General features: G+C 32.1%; 2 protein-coding genes across 35 annotated transcripts in view; one reads left to right on the top strand and one right to left on the bottom strand.

Annotated features, from left to right (window-relative positions):
• The first annotated feature begins 876 nt into the window (after positions 1–876).
• Positions 877–5,825, top strand: Dnali1 (Putative inner dynein arm light chain, axonemal Dnali1). The gene is made up of 6 exons (XM_088226255.1): positions 877–1,080; positions 1,772–1,912; positions 2,515–2,664; positions 3,169–3,297; positions 4,243–4,440; positions 5,751–5,825. Exons 1-6 carry the CDS (start codon positions 997–999, stop codon positions 5,784–5,786), a joined length of 738 nt encoding a protein of 245 aa, XP_088082381.1. The 5' UTR covers positions 877–996; the 3' UTR covers positions 5,787–5,825.
• Positions 5,826–5,891: 66 nt separating this feature from the next.
• The window catches only part of scrib (scribble planar cell polarity protein), a 366,730-nt gene continuing 352,968 nt past the window's right edge, over positions 5,892–19,653 (bottom strand). For 21 of the 34 annotated variants that reach the window (XM_088226214.1, XM_088226222.1, XM_088226218.1 and 18 more), the window contains 4 exons: positions 17,839–18,007; positions 15,633–15,719; positions 14,105–14,284; positions 5,892–8,113 (listed from right to left, as the gene is read on the bottom strand). In XM_088226214.1, coding sequence (XP_088082340.1) covers positions 7,676–8,113; positions 14,105–14,284; positions 15,633–15,719; positions 17,839–18,007 — 874 coding nt within the window. In that variant the 3' untranslated portion in view covers positions 5,892–7,675. Of the gene's footprint in view, positions 8,114–12,217; positions 12,549–14,104; positions 14,285–15,632; positions 15,720–17,838; positions 18,008–19,653 lie in introns of all 34 variants that reach the window. The other 13 variants (XM_088226216.1, XM_088226224.1, XM_088226221.1 and 10 more) reach the window with 2 other exon arrangements.

Below are 19,653 nucleotides of genomic sequence, written 5' to 3'. Positions count from 1 at the left end.
GGACATTTAAACGATATTATCTTTAAAATATCCAATATTATTTAACATGATATAAAAATATGCGTTTTATGTAAAATAAAATTTGTTTTATATTTTAAGTTCAAAGTTCATAAATTCAATTACTTATATTAAATGACCCTTTTACTTATCTACTCTGTTGTGACAATCAATGTTTCCGCGTGCACAATAAAATTTTAGAGAAATTAACAGATTGCTTTTTTTTACCTTACATTTGTGTTATGATTATTTTTTTTCCCATCAAGCAACATTACGCGGCGACATCACGAATGCGCGCGGCGAAAGTAGGGCATAGTGGGGGGATTATTGGACACAGTCCGATGTGTTCAAATATGATTCTACACTCCTTATGGACTATTGTTAATTCTATGTACTGAGCTCAATAAAATTAAAAATCCTGACTATAAACCTCAGACAAAACATACTCTTTCACACCGATAACCATAGAACTAACTTTGGTTTTCATTCCCCTATGCCCAGAATTCTTAGGTCTGCCAACGAACATACCAGTCTTGATTTCTTTGATAACATGTTGTCTTCTTTCATACGATCACTGAATCAAATTAAATTATAAACACCTATATCCCACTAAGTCTACTATATATCATTGTGTCTTCCCACTTTCCTTTATAATAAGTTTCTATGTATGAATATGTCCTTAAAAATGCCCATTTGGCATATATATAAATATATTTTCTGTATATGTTATATATAATTTATATTTACCGTCCCTTCAAGCACGTAAGTACCTTCAAGCACCTAATTCTGTTAACAAAAAATAATTTTAAAGTTTTGTCGGTTGCCTGTTGCTTATTAAAACGCATTTTTTGATGGTTTGTTATGTTGCTATGACAATCGTAACTAATTCCACAAGACCCATTGGTACCACGGTTACGCAGAAAATCTGACAGAGATTCGTTTTAGAGAAACAGTATTATTATTTGTATTCACTTTGCTAGATTTTTATTTGCTTACAAGATGACTGAGCGGGTAATAGCTACAGAAGACACTCTGGTGAAATATGAAAATCCCGTACTGGTCACAAAACATCCCGAGAAACCTGTCAGTATAATTTTATTTCATTTATTAATTTACTTTACAAGGCATCGGGTTCTCTTTCTTGTCCTAAATGCCCACTCCTGACAGTACGTCAGAATGCAGATTTAAGGGAACGCACAGGAGTTGACAGCCGATAGAAAAGCGTAGAAGCTATTTGAGGGAGTTAAAAGCAAAAACACCACTGCTCATGATCACTGTTTTTGGGAAAACCAACAAAACCAAAATTAGCAAAAAGACTTTAAATTAATAGTCTTTTTGCTAATAGTTATACTAGCACAAGTTGCACACTAAAAAATAAGGGAAATAGTATTTTCCTCAGAGCAATAATTCTCTAGAGAAGCCATTTAACTCTATTGCATACAACAAAAGTGTTCTAAATTTATGGTTTGGTTTTGAGTTTAGCAACAAACGTGTAACGGACGGTTTCGGTTAGCGCTTGCAACTCTCAGCACAATACTTTCAACCCCGTTGTATTGCTGTAATTAACTAAAATACTTATGCATTATCATTTTTCTCCCTTAGCATATAAAAAATGTTTCTTTCTGCTAGTAAATGATTGGAAACAAAGAACGCTTCTGGTATTTTATTTAAGTACTGGGCCTATGAAATTTTATTTGCTTTACATTTCGTCCACAATTCCTTTCCTTTAAAGTTGCGATAATTTACTGATAGATTTGATGTGTGTTGATTGAAGGCAGCAAAATTATCTCCAAGGCCCGGTTCTTCAGGTGCAACACAAATAGCCACCGAAATAAAGAAAGAAACAGAAGAAATATTAAATGCTATTTTACCACCCAAAGAATGGGAAGAAGAAGGACAAATATGGATTCAAGAGGTATTCTTAATTTGATATTTCGTAAACTTGCTAATCTAACCTATTCAGTAACACGCAATATTATTGAGATAAAAAATACTATATAATCTACTGATTTTTCACACACATTTTACACAAAATAGTCTGGTGTCTAAAGGGTTAAACATGTATATCGTCACATTAATTTGAATACAACGCAAGTAATTTTTTTCCGTATTTGAGATTATGATTGAATATTTTTCACTGCACAAAATGGCATCTATCTCTGTCATTTGAACGAAGAAAATGTTGACAGAAAAAAGAATACAGAGTAAATCAGTAGATGGTCAGTAGTACGGTAGTTTACATTTGTTTGAATAAAACACTTAAAAATCATGTATACCTTAAAAACTAAATATTTGGTTGACAGTATAGTTTCATACAAAATTACTGATTCATTAAGTTTTTATTATCTCCTGTAAAGTTATCATTTCATGATTTACGTTATATTAAAATGAGTATATGCACTTGTAAATTAATATTTGAAAATATATTTTTATGATTTAATTATTGAATAAATTGATATTCAATAATGTAGATTAATATAATTATTTATTGAAAATGTCTCGGTTGCAAATAAATAGGTATCATCGACACCGGCCACCCGCCTCGATGTGATGAACCTTCAGGAGACTCTGGATACCAAACTACAGCAGAGGCAAGCCAGAGAAACTGGTATTTGTCCTGTTCGCAGGCAATTATACACACAGTGCTTTGATGAGCTCATCAGACAGGTTTGGCAATCATTTAATTATTCAATTATGCCATACTATAATAATGTATGCGCAATACAATTAATCAAATTATATATCATCAAGAATAAGGCAACGGCTATGAGAAATTCCAATGGGGTAATTAAAAGTACAACTGGCAAACTAAGGAGCGCCCTAGGATAACTGCTCAAAATTTAGTCATAGCAATATTCCTTTAATAAATCTTGTTAAATCATTCATTCCGCATACATGCCCAAACTATTGTAGCACACTTTGTTGATATTTTCAATGATTGATTTTGACATTTATACATGTATAAGTAGTATACATAGATATCGTTCGCCGAAGAGATCATAACACATATTGACATTATTCAGCTTACCTTTATTATAGTAGTGGTTTAAAAAAAAACCTAACTGGACAAATAAACCAAAGTACAAAAGTGAAGTTTGACTAAACCGTAGTAAAATTGATCTTACATATCTAATTTTTTATGTTCTTTTTATACATTGGTGTTTTTCACAGGTTACTATCAACTGTGCTGAAAGAGGTCTTCTGTTACTACGAGTAAGGGATGAACTTAAAATGACAATGGAAGCTTATGAAACATTATACTGTAGTTCAATCGCTTTTGGAATGAGGAAAGCTTTGCAAGTAAGTTTTAAAGTCTCATTACGTCGATATATTATACACAAATAAGGAACTTCAGCCCTACGGGAAATTGGATACAAAAAATGTTTTCTTACGCGCGGTAAAAATTAGAGCATTAATTTATACGGCAAAGTTTCTTGAAAATGTATGAAAAAAAATTAACTTCTTTGAACGACGTCACTAGTTCATATGAATCAACCTGATAAGAGAGTTGTGGAAGATTTCCGGTTTACTTACCGTCAACGGACGAATCGGCAGAACTGACCAAGAAGAAGCGGAAGAGAACTTGAGACATCACACGCGGAGTAATTTCAGAAATGTGAAACTTAAAAAAATCTTAATTGTAAATATGATACATAAAAATTTAAAAATATATTTTTTAACTAAGTTTAATAATAATTGTAAAAAAAACCACTGAACTCCCTCATTGCTTAGCATAATATGTACAATATTTAAATATCAAGCATAAATAGACACATTTTACAGAAAAATTTTCGGCGTTTTAGGTTAGATATTTTTTTTTTCAAATTTATAGGGAATGAACTGAAATCTATGATATATTTAAGAAAATTAAGTTTGGGATATTTTTTGATGTAAAAATATTTAAATTTGCATTTTTTTATAACAAGATGTATAAATGTTTTTAAAAAATAAGATTTAGATGTGTCATTTCTTCCTTTGTCTACTCCTGCAGTAAACTCTCAAAGGGGGGGAAATTCAGGCTTTTTTGCTTTTTATTTTTTTTTCTCATCTTGTCCTTACTTTTGTAACTAATAATAGTATAAAAAAAGGTGATAAAAAAAATAATGGCATTTTTCCTAAGGTGAAGATTATTTTTATTCTCTTAATATAGTTTAATTTGTTTACCATTGTGGGCCATCTAATTTTGTCATTAGGTACAATGGATACAAAATATTTGAATATTTTTTTCTCATTTCTTGTTCACAGTCTGAACAAGGCAAGGAAGATTTACTGGAACAAGTGACCCGCCTGGAAGGAGAGAGAGAAGTTCTGGAGAAGCAATGCACCGAGCTGAAGCTGAAGTCGGAGCAGTTGGAGAGGAGAGCCGCAGAACTGAGGGCTGCCGAAGAGAAGAAGAACCAGGAGAAAATAAAAGCGCTGGAGAAGACCAACATGCAACTTAAGGTAAATTTTTGCCTCGTAAAAATCAGCTGGTGAAATAAATCGATGTCCAAATACACGCTGAATAGTGAATGTTAACACTGTGTGAAAAATTATCACTTAGACCAGCCCATGACTGGTCTTAAGGCTTGCCAACCCTCTCAAAATTCTGGGATTCTCCTCCAGGAGTATTCCAATACGGTATTAATTTTCGCCAATTATGCTAAAAATCTCCTGACTCCCAAAATGCAGCTAAAATCTCCCAGAGTCGATTAAAAAATGGGCTGGCATCATTTTTTAAAAACTCTGAAGATGAATGTGGGAAAGGAATTGTAAAAAGGTTGCATTTATTCATCAATCCCTCAAAGTAATAATGCGCTAGCTATAGAGGGGCCCTATCGTTATTTTGCATAGAAGGAAACCGTTACATATTTTTATGTTACAACAGACGCATAACAGACGGTCTCGTTGATGTGCTTGGCTCTGTTTGTAAATAACTTGGATATTTACTTGTTACAATAAATAAAAATCGACAATGGTGAATTGCAGTGGTTGCAGCAGTAGGAGTGTCAAAGGTGTACATATTAAAAAGTAATTACAATACAAATTAATTAACATATTGCAACAGAGATGAAGAACCTTTAAGATGTTCAAATATGGGCAGAATGGTGAATGTTACACAGTGTGTAAAGTGGCCACTTAAACCAGCCATTGACAGGTCATAAGCCGTGTAGATGCCTAAACTTCTATATTACCTTCCCTTAAATGTTCTTCATCTCTGTTGCAATATGTTAATATAAACAGCTCCCCAGGGAGTTGAATCCAGTCCATGTCTACAAAAATTTGGACAAACTCAAAATATTGTTGTACAAATTAATATCGATTTGGCAATTCTCGACCTGAGTATGGCCCATTGTTTTGCGGCGAACTGTAGCTAACTTAATACTTAATAGTCATAGAATGGTTTTTCTACGCTTGGGCTCCTCTTTAGCATGCGCATTATTACTCTGAGATCCAATTGTAAACGCCGCAGCTCAGCGTGTTTTTAGTGTATTCAGATTCTGCGCGCAGTCTTACTTAAAAAACATGCCGTATTGCCTCTCACTCGGACAATAAAATCATTTGGTTTTAGAAAACTGATGGGTTGAACGTCTATGGCATTTTAAATAATTATTATTTTTAAAAGTTTCATGTTGGTTATGCATGGTTCAAAATTATTGTGCAATTATAATTTTTTTATTGGGTGAATATTTCTGACATAATTCTGTCTTTTTTCCAAACTGTTTTGATGTAAAAATCATAATAAATACTATGTATTGTATTATTTTTTCCAGGCTCAACTTGAAGGAATTATAGCTCCAAAAAAATAGAACATTTAAAGTAAGACATTTTGCTTTTACTTTTGGATTACATATATATTGTTTATAATGGATACGAACTGAAATGTTTAGAGTATTTTTAAATAAAAAGAAATATTTTTTACAATAAATTGACGTTTTATTTAAAATATATTATTCAATTATAATCATCTTACAAATACAAATATATATTAAAAATAATGCTTTCTTACAAGTCTAGGGATATTAAATTTATAATTTCATTCATACATAAAAACAAAATTAAATGCAAAAGCTACCGATAGCTTTACGCGCACTAATAAAAAAGTACATAATTTTATACTATTGTAAAATGATGTTGGAATTGTAGTAGAGTTTCTTAAATTTAAACAAAATATGAAATCACAATAAATTACAAGATTGGAATTTTGGTACAAATTATTACTGAAGTGTGACCGTCAGATGAAAATATTATGTACATACTTTCAGCAACATAACGAAATAAATTAATATTATAGAAAAAAACACACTTGCAATTAATCCCATCAACTAAATAATTCATACATATATTATTTTTACTGATACATTTACAAATTAAAATGTAAATTTCAAGGAGGCAATAAAGTTATAATTTGTACGTATATTTTTACCATTTAACTATATTATTGACTCAATACTTGATACAGATTAGAAATAAATTACATGTATGTGATAATAATTCATAGTTATGATTAATTAAACTCTATTGAATAGTAAAAGCGATATATTAAAATGATTTTTTTCAATAATTATTTACTTAACACATAACTAGATATATAAAAAAACGCCACAATCGTAATTGACAATCAAATTATCTGAAAATGAACAAGAAAAAGTTTTATACAAAATCTACCACCATAATAATGTTTTCGGAGAGAAGAAATAACGAAAGCAGGCTTCGATTATAATTGAATTTACATATTATTCAAAACTTTAACAAAAAATAAAGTGAAGATAAAATGTATAATTACTTTTGGCCTCTTTTTTTGTAATTCCCTTTACTTACTAATATAAATTAATACAAAATGAAAGAAATAACTGACGAAATTGAAAAAATTACAAAGTATTTATTAATTCACATCCCGGCGCTTGTCAAAATATAAAAATCCCGATAAAAAAACATAATTCAATTAAAAATTCATTTACACACACAAAAGTATGCAACAATAAAGTGTGCTTACATTGATACTATCCTAATTGTATTAGAGATACTGAGATATTGTACTAAATTAGCTGCTACGTGAGTTTGTCATCTGATATAAACAATCTGGTCCTAATAAATATCTTCAAGTTTAAATTGGTAAGGTATATAAAATTACCTTTGTAATAAATCGTTACATATTTCATTGACAATTATACAATTAAATAAACCATAAGACACGATACAGTATCAGAATACTTCGTAATGATATGTGAAAATTGTAACTATGAAAAAAAATTGACAAAGTGAAAATACATGTTGTAAAACATCGCTCATAAATATTTCATTCACACTCGCGTTATATTACCTAGACTTAACTTCATAAATAATAAATTAGTAATCGAAACTATCCGATGGACAAAGGAATGAGAAATGGAAGAATACTTTTATAAAATTGTTTTTAAAAAATAACTCAACAAAAACAATAAGTCTCGTCGTCACACGTCTGTACTTCAATCCTTACAGTAAAACCTAACTGGTAAGAAGATGTGGTACAGTACAATAGTAATTTACAATAAATTGCACCTCGGACATGACTTTCGTACTTTATACAATTATGAATGTCATTAAATTAAGATATAATCTAGAGAAGGCATCCTAGGAGACTTGTAGAAGGTTAAAGTTATATCGACATTCTTTATTTTTAGGGCGTTTGCACCCTTTCCTTCTAAGTGTAAGTAGTTTAGTTTTTTCCTTTTCTCGCTGATCGTTTTTTCTTTTTTTTCTTCCCCGATCCGGGAGTGGTAGGGGCGGTGTCGGCTGAGGGGGTTGTCGGCGCGCTCTCGGTTTCATCATCAGACTGTTCACAGCCATCGGGAGTCTCCACTCCATTCCCGTTACTCGCGATGGTGAACGTGGTGTTGAGATCTAGGCGTAGGCTCTCTCTGTCGGGGGACGGGTCAATCTTGGGGACGATGTGCTGGGGCGGGGCGACGGAGATGGAGGTGACCTGACCTGCCATCCCGTCCAGCAGCGGATTCACGACCTGCACGATGTCCGGCTGCAAGCTGTCGAGCTGTAAGCTGTCCGGCTGCAGACCATCTATACTGTGGAAGGCTTCCTCGCTCATGGGACTCGTTGTCAGTTCCAAGGATATTATTTTCTCTTGAGTTGTTTCCACCTGCATCGCAAACTCCGAATTAGATTTGAAAATGAAGTCATATTAATAGCAATATCACATGTCTGATAAAATTGTCATAACTCAAAAAAGCATAATTTTCAGGAGTGCCTAAAAACAAAATAAACACGCTTATTTTAAAACCATTTATTTTTTATTGAGATTTTTTTTTTACCATTTAAAGCAATGCCGAGGTGTCATATATATTTAGATTAAATTTGTCTTTAAAAATGCTATAACCTTACATATAATATGACACTACTTGAAAACAGCCGCGTTCTAATAAGTCTTAAACCATTAAACGGGTAAATCGTAAAGCTAGAACTTCATTTTTTTACAATATATTCTAATCTTGACTATAAAAATCAGATTTTTTTTAGTTACGACTATTTTTATCTGATGTGCGATATGTTGGTATGATAAAGCATAATATGTTGGTTATTTAAGTACCAATATTTATGATGATGGAGGCAAAAAGAATTTCAAATATCTGATTTCAAAAAAATAACATACAGTTTTGAACTTTGTAGCATTAATGCATACGCATTAAAAAAAAAAAAGTGTTGTGATCGTAGAACAATGACGGATGTGCATAAAATTCGACAATGCCTTTCTTTTATATTTGATCTTGAAAAGGTTATATAAAGGTTTCGGTCCAGGTTTAAAAAAATATATAATATATATATGTATATAACTAACCCAACTGTCAAATAATATACTTTGGTACTAATCAAGTTGTGACGGTGTCAAAAAAAAATTTAAACCACTCTAAAGTTACACCACTGTAAAGTTGAAGAAAATCACATGCGTCATTGTTCTATGATCAGGATGTTATGTTATGCAGCGCAATTTATAATTTCAAGAAAATGTAGATGATTTGAAGTCTAAAAATCCTTCTGCAAACGGTGCTTTAACGTCGTGTTATATTAAGTAAAAGATGATATATTTAAAAACAAAAATTTAACTTACATATTTCGTCGGTATACTGGGAAAACCCTCTAATTGATTACATTGAGAAAAATCGCTTTGAACGCAAACGCTTTGTGACTCAACAAAAGTTTTTGTAACATATTTTGGACACTCATGAAAACATCTTAGTTTCTTTAAATTATTTCAACAAATGAGATTGAAAAAAAAATCTATTAAATGGAGTTAATGACGTTCACCAAAAAACAAAAAAAAATGTGGGTAATTGTGGGTACATGATAATTTTGAAATCAAACCTCGGAGGATTTAGAGGACAAATCTCAAAAATTTTTATATAAATACTGTATTAAATTCAATATGGGATTACCCAGAACTGTTATCTCTCATCAACTTAGGGTGCCTGGAAGAATGACTAGACAGGTACCACCGTTTTATAGCAACAATTCACGGACAGTGTATACTTGTAATGCTGTATTAAATCGACTCCAGGAACTCGGAAATAGTTATTCCCATGTATCCAATATATTTAGTGTAGGGTATTGTTCTTATAGATCAAACCTGTTGAACTTTTTCAAAATGGTGAATGGTAATTAAACCTTTCATGTACATAATTGTTATATGAAACAGTACTTTATGATTTTCTTGTTATATTAATCCTTTAAAATATTTTTTTATTTAATATGATTTTAATTAATTTTTTTTATTGTTTTAAACTTCTACTAAATGTGTTTTATAATTTTGAGGTTTAATTTTTATTTCTAAATCTTGAGTATAAAGTAATTTTTTTTTTAATATAGTTAAACCAAATATGTTTATATAATTAATTTTGTAAAATGCTATTTGCCGTATATGTTAATAAAATAAATAAAATAACTGCATTTATAACTTTTTTTGTCATTTATTATTATTACTATTATGGAAAACTTATATAGCACTATTTTCCTAATATAATACCTCAAGTGTGCTTTATAAAGTGATTCTATAAATAAATAAAATTAATTTTAACTTTTAAAATTTATAATTTAGAGGGTTTTATATATACCGACAATATGTTTTTATATATTTTATTTCCATAATTTACAAAAATAATGGAGATAAAATTAAATTATAAAAATAGTAGACTCCTGTAGCAAAAAATTACATGACAGTTTAATTTTTAAAATTACGACCTAAAATTTTCTAGCATTTATTTTTCTAATATTTATGGTTAGAGTTTAATAAGATGCAAGTCTAATAATACAATAAAAGGAAATCAAAAAACTACAAGGAACTCTTAACCCTTCAATGACGAGGATTTTCGTTGTTTATGAAATATTTTTTTACTTAAAAAAATACCATTATTTCCACACACTTTATTTCATTGTGGCACACCACATAATAAAAAACATATATTTCAGGGGCAAAATATAGTAAACGCAACCATATTTACTTTAAAACAGGAGGAGTGAGGATAGTGTTTCGCGACGGTGTCCACTGTAACCATATGGTCACGCTCGTACTTGAAGAGTTAAGGACTAGATACATTATTACATCATCACAATGGCAAAGGTTAGAAATTAATCATGGTAAACTGTTAGTTGGGAGCAAAACAATTTACAATTATTTTATGTTAAACAAATTTCCTTATAATAGAGACAATAGTTAAAACGCTTACAAAACAAAACTACAGGTGCAATAACAAAATCTAGACGATAACTACTAACAGGAAAGCAAATTATTACATAATATTATATCTGTAAAATAATTTACTTGAATGCATAAATATATTATATTAAAACTACAAATTTGACTGTATTTTCAATTGATTTATAGAAATTGCAATGTTAAATAATAATATGTATGTATCTATCCGTAATACAGGTTTTACAATATGTAATGAGCATAATAATAATCATAATGTATCTATGAAGTTTTATGATGAAACTATGTATATATGTATGTATGTAAATTGACTAGCCTGAAACTAAACTGGCCTATGTAACATTTTTGGCAAAATCTAATAATCTAATATGGCAAAATGAGCATTATTGAGTTTAAAAAAAATCTATTAGAGCAAAAGTGGTATATATGTTATTTCTGCACCTAAATGTCTATTACACTTAAAAGTATCACTATAAAATTTATACGCTTTTTTAATTTTATACAATGAGGAACTTCAGCCCTACGGGAAATTGGATACAAATTTTTTTTTCTTGCGTGCGGTAAAAATTAGAGCAAATTTTCTTGAAAATGTACGAAAAAAATAATAAAAAATATTTTGAATATTATATTATTATTGTTTGTAAACACGTCGCGCTGGAGTTCTGCCAAATCTTATCTTTTAAAATGTTGCTACGCTGACTTTGGTTCAGTATGTGGTCAGAGTTCTATTTTTACTTAGGTTCATCTTTATTACTTAAAAACACACTACTTTAAATGACGTCGCTGGTTCATGTGAATCAACCTGTGATCTGAGAGCTATGGAAGATTTGCGGTCTGCTTGTCGCTTCTGGACCAATGGAAAGAACTGAATGAGAATAAGCGGAAATGAACCTCTGACGTTACACGCGGAGTTATTTCAGAAATACGAATCTTTAAAAAATCGTAGCGCTGATAATACGATATATAAAAATTGAAAAAAAAACCACTGAACTTCCTCATTCTAAAGTGGTATGTAAAAAGTTTTTATAAAAAAAAATATTGTTTAGTGTTTGTTGTTTCAATAACTAATCTTTTTGAATGCAGGGTGTTAGGTTAACTACTACGGCGGCCTTCGTGGTGTAATGGCTAAGACACACGAAGAAGGTTCCGGGTTCGATTCCCGGTGAGAACACAAAAATTAAATGTGATTTTCTTCAAGCCTGGGTGTTCTGATCTGTTGTGGTGAAAAAAAATATATACACGAGGTATAGGCCGCATTAGCAAAGGCTGCCTGCAAATAATAATAATAATGTATTATTCCTTTCCAAATAATAAAAATTACTGTATTTAAAAAAACAAAAAAATAGATTACTGTATTTAAGCTAACATAAGAATGTAAAAGATTCACTTGACATAAACGATAAGTACACACTGAATTTAAATGTGTTTCTTCTGTTTTCTCGAGTTTTTTGTTTGTAACATTTACCTATTTAGTTCCAGGCTAGCTTATTATAATTATTGTTAGTAAGTGGAAAAGAAAAACAGAAAAGAATAATTAACCTTGATTTAAATATCCCCAGGAAAGTAGCATGTGTAGAATCATGACCAATAATCACAATCAACATATTCATTTGTTTTGATAAAAAAAATACAAACAGTAAAAAAGACATTCACATATTTTTGTACTTTGTTAAAAGCATTTCTCAATGTGAGCTAACATCTGATCGCTTGACAATGTGTTTTTGATATTAAAAATAAGTTATGTTCTTAACAGCGTAAGGCTGCATATTATGTTTATTTATGTATAGAAGTTATGTATATAAATTATTTTTAGATAATAAAATTTGATTTATTGTAATAAGAGTTGTTGATTGTGTTATGTGGGTACTGCCTGTACAAAAAGAGAAAATAAATTAGTGACCTAACAAAATACAATCATGCAAATTACGATAATGATTAAACATGCAGCCATTACACCAAAACATGCTAAATGACAACATGAAGATTGCAAAAATGGATCCACTATCACAACACACATCTTATTTCTTAATATTTATATCCGTAAGCACTCGCAGTTTATTCTGTATGTACAAGAAACACCAAACTCAAGATTCCAGCAGTCCACAATGTCACTACTCTGTATGTTTGTACAGCCAACCACTTATACAGTATGTGCACCCGACGCCCAAATCTGCATTTATCTTCCAATCCCCAAAATATTTTTGTACTGTATGAGAGACTGCAGAGTCTTGTGCCACAATATTTATAAACCCCTCGTCTCGTAATATATTCTACATGGAACATAGTCAAAAGTGCGAATAAATCCATGGTAAAGTAAATTAATTGATTAAAAAGACTGGTGCTATCATTACTGGAAAGAAGGGCAGGCAGCTATTGACTGATACGCCCCAGGAGTGGTATTCTGAACGCGAAAGCGCGCGTTGAAAACACATTTTTAACGCATATTTACGTACTAAATACACGCTAACAGAGAAATCTCTTTGCGCGCAATCCCGTTCAGAATAACAGCCCTGTGATGGTATTCTGAATCTTCTGTACCCCTTAGAGAGTGGTTGATTGGGGATTTTAATTTTTTGCATGCGACTACACTTTATTGATGATGATGACTAAACATCAAATGATGTATAAAACTGTTGAAAAAACGGAAAAAAAAACTAATGCGGTTTGGTCAATTCACCCTAATTAAGTGCTTCGGGTAATTTAATTATTTATTTGACAATTGTAGTCTGTATTACTTAACGGGCTGTTTAACCCATCACGTAATGCAGACTGTAGACATAAGTTAGAGATTAACGAATGGAAAGCAGATAGCTGCTAAACTGCCGATAATGTACAGAAAAATAGATCCATATTATCCGCCGAAGCCGTATTCAGCAACCGAATCGCCCTATTAATGTGTGAATTCTGAGTTGCATTTGTACGGTTTCTGGGTGTGTAAAACAATGCATGAGATCTCGCTTAAGTATAATTATCGGGAACATGGAAACTGATCTCTTTCGATGTAATGCTTAAGGTCGCAATAAGATTCAGAATAGCACCCCTGTTTTGTTTGTCCAGTATGTTTTTATGCGGGTTAAATTTTGAATGATGCATTCACAGATTTATCCGCACTCCACAAGTGGACTTTAGGAAACATACCTAGCGGTCAATGTTGCGGTCTAGTTAGATGGTTATGTCCTTTCCACGTAATGTCAGAGTCAGATTTTGAGTCAAGTCACCGGTCATCTGAATAATAATATCGGTTAGGTCAAATGTCGGTCAGTTCTCGTTCTATGGGGCGTTTCACAGAATTAAGAGTGTAAAGTAAAGAAGCTCTATAGATATTCACACGCAGGCACATAGCTATAAATAAAATACATGTCCATAACCAGTACTCCACAATATTCACTGTTTGCTCGGTGTATTTGTGCGTCTCTTGTGTCGTACCTCTTTCTCAATAAGTTTTTCGATATACTCGACGGTTCGTACTCTGGTGTCGCCAGATATCGGGCAAACGTACTCTTCTGTTTTGGACGTTATCTTCTCGTCTAACAACTTCTCCTTTTCCTTGATGGCGAGAATAGGGCCAGGTTTGGTGCGTATGGCAATTCGAGGGACCTTCCACGGCTATAACATAATCACCACACACCACATAATGCAGCGATCAGAGCGTTCATTTCCGAACTAATGCCCCGACACATTCAAACAAAGCTCGCACCATTTTAGTGACTCGATAAAAGGGCTTCGATCGTAAATCGAAATAAGAAAAGTATCAAGAAATCAAACAAACATTTCAAATATACTATTTATTGTTTCAGCATTAACTTTGTGGAATAACATTTTAAGCATATTGTAAACAAAACCCTTTGTATTTTTATTTTGAGTCTAATATTACTTTGAATACAACAAGTTTTGGGTATTCAGAATTACCCATCATCAGTTTAAATTTACACCCGATGACGGGTTATTTTTAATACCCAAAACTTGTTGTTTCTAAATAATACTAAACTCATGCGTGGCATTAAAGTAAAAAGTGTTTTATAACCACTTCAAAAACCAAATGCCTTTAAAATTACAATTAAAATTGATGAGACGTATTTCAATGTGTCATGAAAGCCCTTTTATCAGTTGAATGAAAACACCTTATACCTGATCACATTCACAATGTATCGATGCATGGTAATCAAATGAGATTTAGTAAATGGCTAGCGAGGAATTTAGTTCAATCTAAATGAGACTAAGTACGGTTAAAACTATTCTGTGTGAAATGTAATTATTCTAACAGTGTAACTCGGTATCTATAAAGAAGTAATATTATTTTTGATATAGACATTGTAAAGTTGACTAATTGTGTTAAATTGTGTCTCTTAAATAACAAATGTTATGTATAAGCGAGTACATCTAATATATTATTAGCTTTCTTACACGAAAGTGAAACAAACAATATCGAACATTTAGCTGTTACACAATGTTAAACTATAAAATAAACACATTTATTTATTATATTAGGTTAAGACAAAGTCCCATCACATCAGGCAAAAAACCAACATCTCGAATATGATGAAACCAGTTACAGACAAAAGCTCAATGTATTTTGTAGAGCGTAAGAATGGTCGAGATAAAACATGGAGAGAAGTTGACGAAAAGGAATGATGTATGAAACAAAGCATTACTCGTATAAAGCGAAGCTATTCCGTTTAGAGCTCCAAGCAAAATATTTATATTTATGGACGGTCTTAAAAATAGGTGATATGAATGAACCAAATAAATTACATGTCTGAAGTTGCTATGCGCTGATTTTATATTGATTTTCCTTTTGAAGTCGTTACAACTTTTTTATTCATTTGTACTACTTATTTTCCCGAATTTAAATAGTAAATTAATACTTAGTTTTCTTTTATCAAACCAAAGCGAATGATAATAATTGAATAATAAGTGCATATATCGAAAAAGTGAAAAAGAATTAGTAACGTACCTCAGTGGGGGTCATCTCAGGAATAATGTGATTGTTGCCGACAACTTCATCCATTGTCTTAATAACCATTTGTGCCCTTATAGCATCCTAAAAATGATCGAAAAAAAAAACAATTGTAAATTTGATCAATTTTTATTAAATAGAAACCAATAGTATGAAATTCCAAATGTAAAATATTGTGAATGATGGACACTGAGTATGAACCGATCACTTAACCTATAAATATTTGTACTCAACGCTTCTACTGAAGTGTTAATCAATAAAAATATTATGTATTGTGGTACAAAAAAAAATGTATTTATTTATTATTAAATCTGAACTATAGTCCTTAAAATATAGCTTGATTAAAATAACAGTTGTCAAACTAATGTCACTAGTGATGGGAAATTACTGATCACTGATTGTGTATCGATCAAATCGATTTTAACAGTTTTTTCGTGCAAACATGAAACTCTGTTTCCGAAAATTGATATAAAAACGCAAAAACAAGCCTATTATAGTGTGTTTAAGACAATTATTCACCAAAAAATAAGACATTTATACTTTTTTCATGAACAACATCAAATGAATTATTTTTTTATTAGATCAATTTACATTGATCGATTTGTCCCATTTCTAAAATTTTTGCAAAATGATGTAACCTTGTAAAAACGTCGTTAATAATTAGATTTATTTTAGTTTTAATGCTGATTTTATATATTTATGTTGATTTATATGTCAAGCATTGTATTAAAAAATTAATTAACATGCCAGATACAAAAGATTTTTCGTGTGTCAATATAAATCACTCCTTAGACGTAACTACAAAATTATGTCGTCTCTTTTGCTGACAACTGTCATTCTAATCGAGCTATATTTTAAGGACTATAATTACATTTCCCTTTTTTATATTTGTCTATCTAACCAAATTGCGTACAGAAAAACCCTGTTCACTACAAACCCGTTTCAAATTATATTTAACGCGGAAGAAACAACATTATTTTGGAAAAAAGGAGAAGTGCTGTATTCAATTACATATTTTGGAAAATTAACTAAATATGAAATAAAGTAATGATAATTTTATGAAAATTTAAAGCGCGTTTTTATTGTTAGCAATATATGGGTGGCCGCACACAGGTGACCCGCATTGAGTATGAAATTTGTTGAGTACGATTTCGTATCCCTCGTACTCAACATTTGAACCCATAGCAAGTAAAGTATCTATGGAAGTGAAACATGGAACTGGCAGAGGAAGGATGAAAGCCGAGTGAGCGCGGTTGAAATGCGATCTCCTAGACGAATGTGTGGGAAATCAATGTATGACAGGGTTACGAATGATGAAATCAGGCGAGAGTGTAAATCTGAGACAAGTATAATTGATAAGATTAAGAAAGGGTCTCTGAGATGGTTTGGTCACGTAGAACGAATGGACGACGAAAGAATGGTAAAACAAGTATATATGGCGAAAATGAACGGCAACGTCAGACGAGGACGACCGAGGAAGACGTGCCATGATCAGATAAACCAAAATCTTAAGTCTGGTCATGTGAAAAGCAGACAGAACCGAAGGGCATGTATGACAAGTTGTATGAATGTGCAAGAGGCTAGGATAGTATGCCAGGATAGACGTGTGTGGCGGTCCATTCTCTCTGCCTACCCCTACGGCGAAATGGCGTGATGATAGTGGTAGTAGTAGTAATAGTAGTAGCAAGTAAAGTGAACTGATATTTTAAAGGTGAAGTAAACTCATGGCTTATATTACATTTCTGTAACCAGTATAATTCAAAAACCTTTTTTTCCTAATTGTGCAAGTATATAACATCCATGTCAATTAAAAATATCGAAACAGAGTAGTAAATTTTTTTTTCTTTGAATCGGGTTGCGGTCCCGTGGCTAGTGTCTCGGACTCACGACTCAAAGGTCCGTGGTTCGAATCCTACTCTACCTCAACATGGTTTCCGTTTTCTAATAGTGAGTTATTTGCAACTCATTGAAAATGGCCCATAAAATGAAATATTTGGGTAAATCATAAGAATGCAAATATTTATTAAAAATAAAAAAATAATTAAGTAAAAAGTTAAATTGAGTTTAAACTTTGAATACAAAAGTTTGAACATTTTGTCCGTTCACTCTTTTACCATCACTACACCTGCAATGGGCTCATTTGTAATATTGTCAAGGCGGTCAAACTAAGCACATTAATGGCATAGGTAGTGAGATGAGTGACCTGTTCGAGACTGCGAAGCCGCGCCTGCCGCCACGCCGCCCGGCGCTGTGCCTTCTCGGCTCGAGCCTCCTCGGCGCTGAGGGACGGAGGGCTGCTGGCCCCGCTCCTCTCCTGTCTCCGTCGCTCCGCCTTGGCGGAGGGGGCCAGTAATGCCACCCCGCCGCTCCACCTGAAGACAAATATTTCAATTAAAACAGTTATCATAATCACACCTTTTGCCAAGAAAGCAAAGTCTATAATTTATTTGATTACGAAGGCATTAAAAAATATTATTCCAGAGATGCTCCTTAAAATATACAAGACCTATGTAATAATAGACTCTTTTAACCAATGGTGTAAAGTCAATAAATTAGAACTAAATATTAAAAAATCCAAAATAATGTCATTTCATAGAACAAAGCAACCAATTTCCTTCTTTCCCCTAGTAAAAACTCCAAAATTGATGTAGTTAAGTCCATCAGAGATTTAGGAGTTGTTTTGGACTATAAACTGACATATGTACAACAGGCATAAAGATAATACAATTAAAAAAATCACTGAAATTACTTGGCTTCATTAACAGAATATCCTCTGATTTTACTAATGTCCGCACAATCAAAACTCTTTATTGCTCAACTATTCGCCCTCTTCTGGAATATGCCTCCGTGGTCTGGTCTCCATTCTATGTCAATCACATTGAATCAGTCCAAAATCGCTAGCTTCGAAAAGTAGCGCGGATGCTTGGACTATAGAGAGAGGTAATTATTCTTATGCTGATATAGAGTCAATGTTAAATATTTCTAGTCTACAAAAACGTAAAACTAATATTGACTCCATATATATGTTCGGCATACTAAATGGTATAATCGATGTTCCATTATTACTGGTACAAGTAAAATTCAGTATTCCGACTCGTAGGTTGAGAAACAATGAAGTACTGTTCATCGATCAGCATAGAACAAACTATGGCCTTAATTCTCCAATGACCCGTCTTTGTCATATTGTTAACTCAAGACAAGATCTGGACTTTTTTGGTTTAAGTTTACAGCGATGTAAACGAGCACTAAATAAATAGTCCAGATCTTGTCTTGATGTCCCTTGTGTTTGTCAATGCTTCTTTTCTTTTTTTTAATGTTTTAAACTATTATTTTATTGTAATATTTAAACCCTATAAATTGTTTACATGGACAATATCCGTTAATAAATAAATTAATAAATAAGTAAGTCTATTAAAGTATGGATACATGTATGGCAAAAATGTCTGGCCAAGTTGAAGGTAGGAGAAGCCGGGGTAGAATCCCTTATAGATGGACTGGCCAAATAAAGGAGGCTACGGGGCAAAAATTTGATGTGTCGGTTCGTCGGGCTGAGGATAGACTGGAGTGGAACAGACTAATCAGATGTGTTCATGGTGGTTTAGATCCTCAGCGTTGAGGGACTAACTTGGAAGAAGTATGGAGTCCCTAATTCACTAGAGACATTAAGCTACTGGAAAAAGTCCAAAGATTAAACTACTCAAAATGGTGCCTTACCATAGTAAACTAAAAGCACTAGGACTAACATAACATGGAAGAACGACGTAAGAGAGGGGGGACTTGATAAATACTTATAACATATTGCATTATTACTATGACTGCATGACATGTTTAAATTAAATCCCAACACCAATTTACGGGGTCATAACTGGAAGCTCTATAGTCCCAATTCCATCTCGATCCCAAGAAAAAAATTCTTTCCAGCAGGATGGTTTCAGACTTGAATAAATTGCCAAACCCATCTGTTCCGTTTCGGCCAGCAAGTTTAAAAACATTTGGACGCTTTTAAGAAAGAAGATCG

This window comes from Micrasema longulum, unplaced genomic scaffold (genome assembly GCF_059751315.1).
Source record: "Micrasema longulum isolate JH-2025_06_02 unplaced genomic scaffold, ASM5975131v1 h1tg000416l, whole genome shotgun sequence".
NCBI lineage: Eukaryota > Metazoa > Arthropoda > Insecta > Trichoptera > Brachycentridae > Micrasema > Micrasema longulum.
Note: the sequence above shows the minus strand (reverse complement) of the source record. Positions and strands in the feature narration are given on the sequence as shown.

What these genes read in the sequence shown, in the direction of transcription:
- Dnali1 (XM_088226255.1), top strand. Translation starts at nt 997, where the DNA reads ATGACTGAGCGGGTAATAGCTACAGAAGACACTCTGGTGAAATATGAA. An exon ending in GAATGAGGAAAGCTTTGCAA is followed by an intron (nt 3,298 to 4,242) that starts GTAAGTTTTAAA and finishes TCTTGTTCACAG; the next exon opens with TCTGAACAAGGCAAGGAAGA. An exon ending in AGACCAACATGCAACTTAAG is followed by an intron (nt 4,441 to 5,750) that starts GTAAATTTTTGC and finishes TATTTTTTCCAG; the next exon opens with GCTCAACTTGAAGGAATTAT.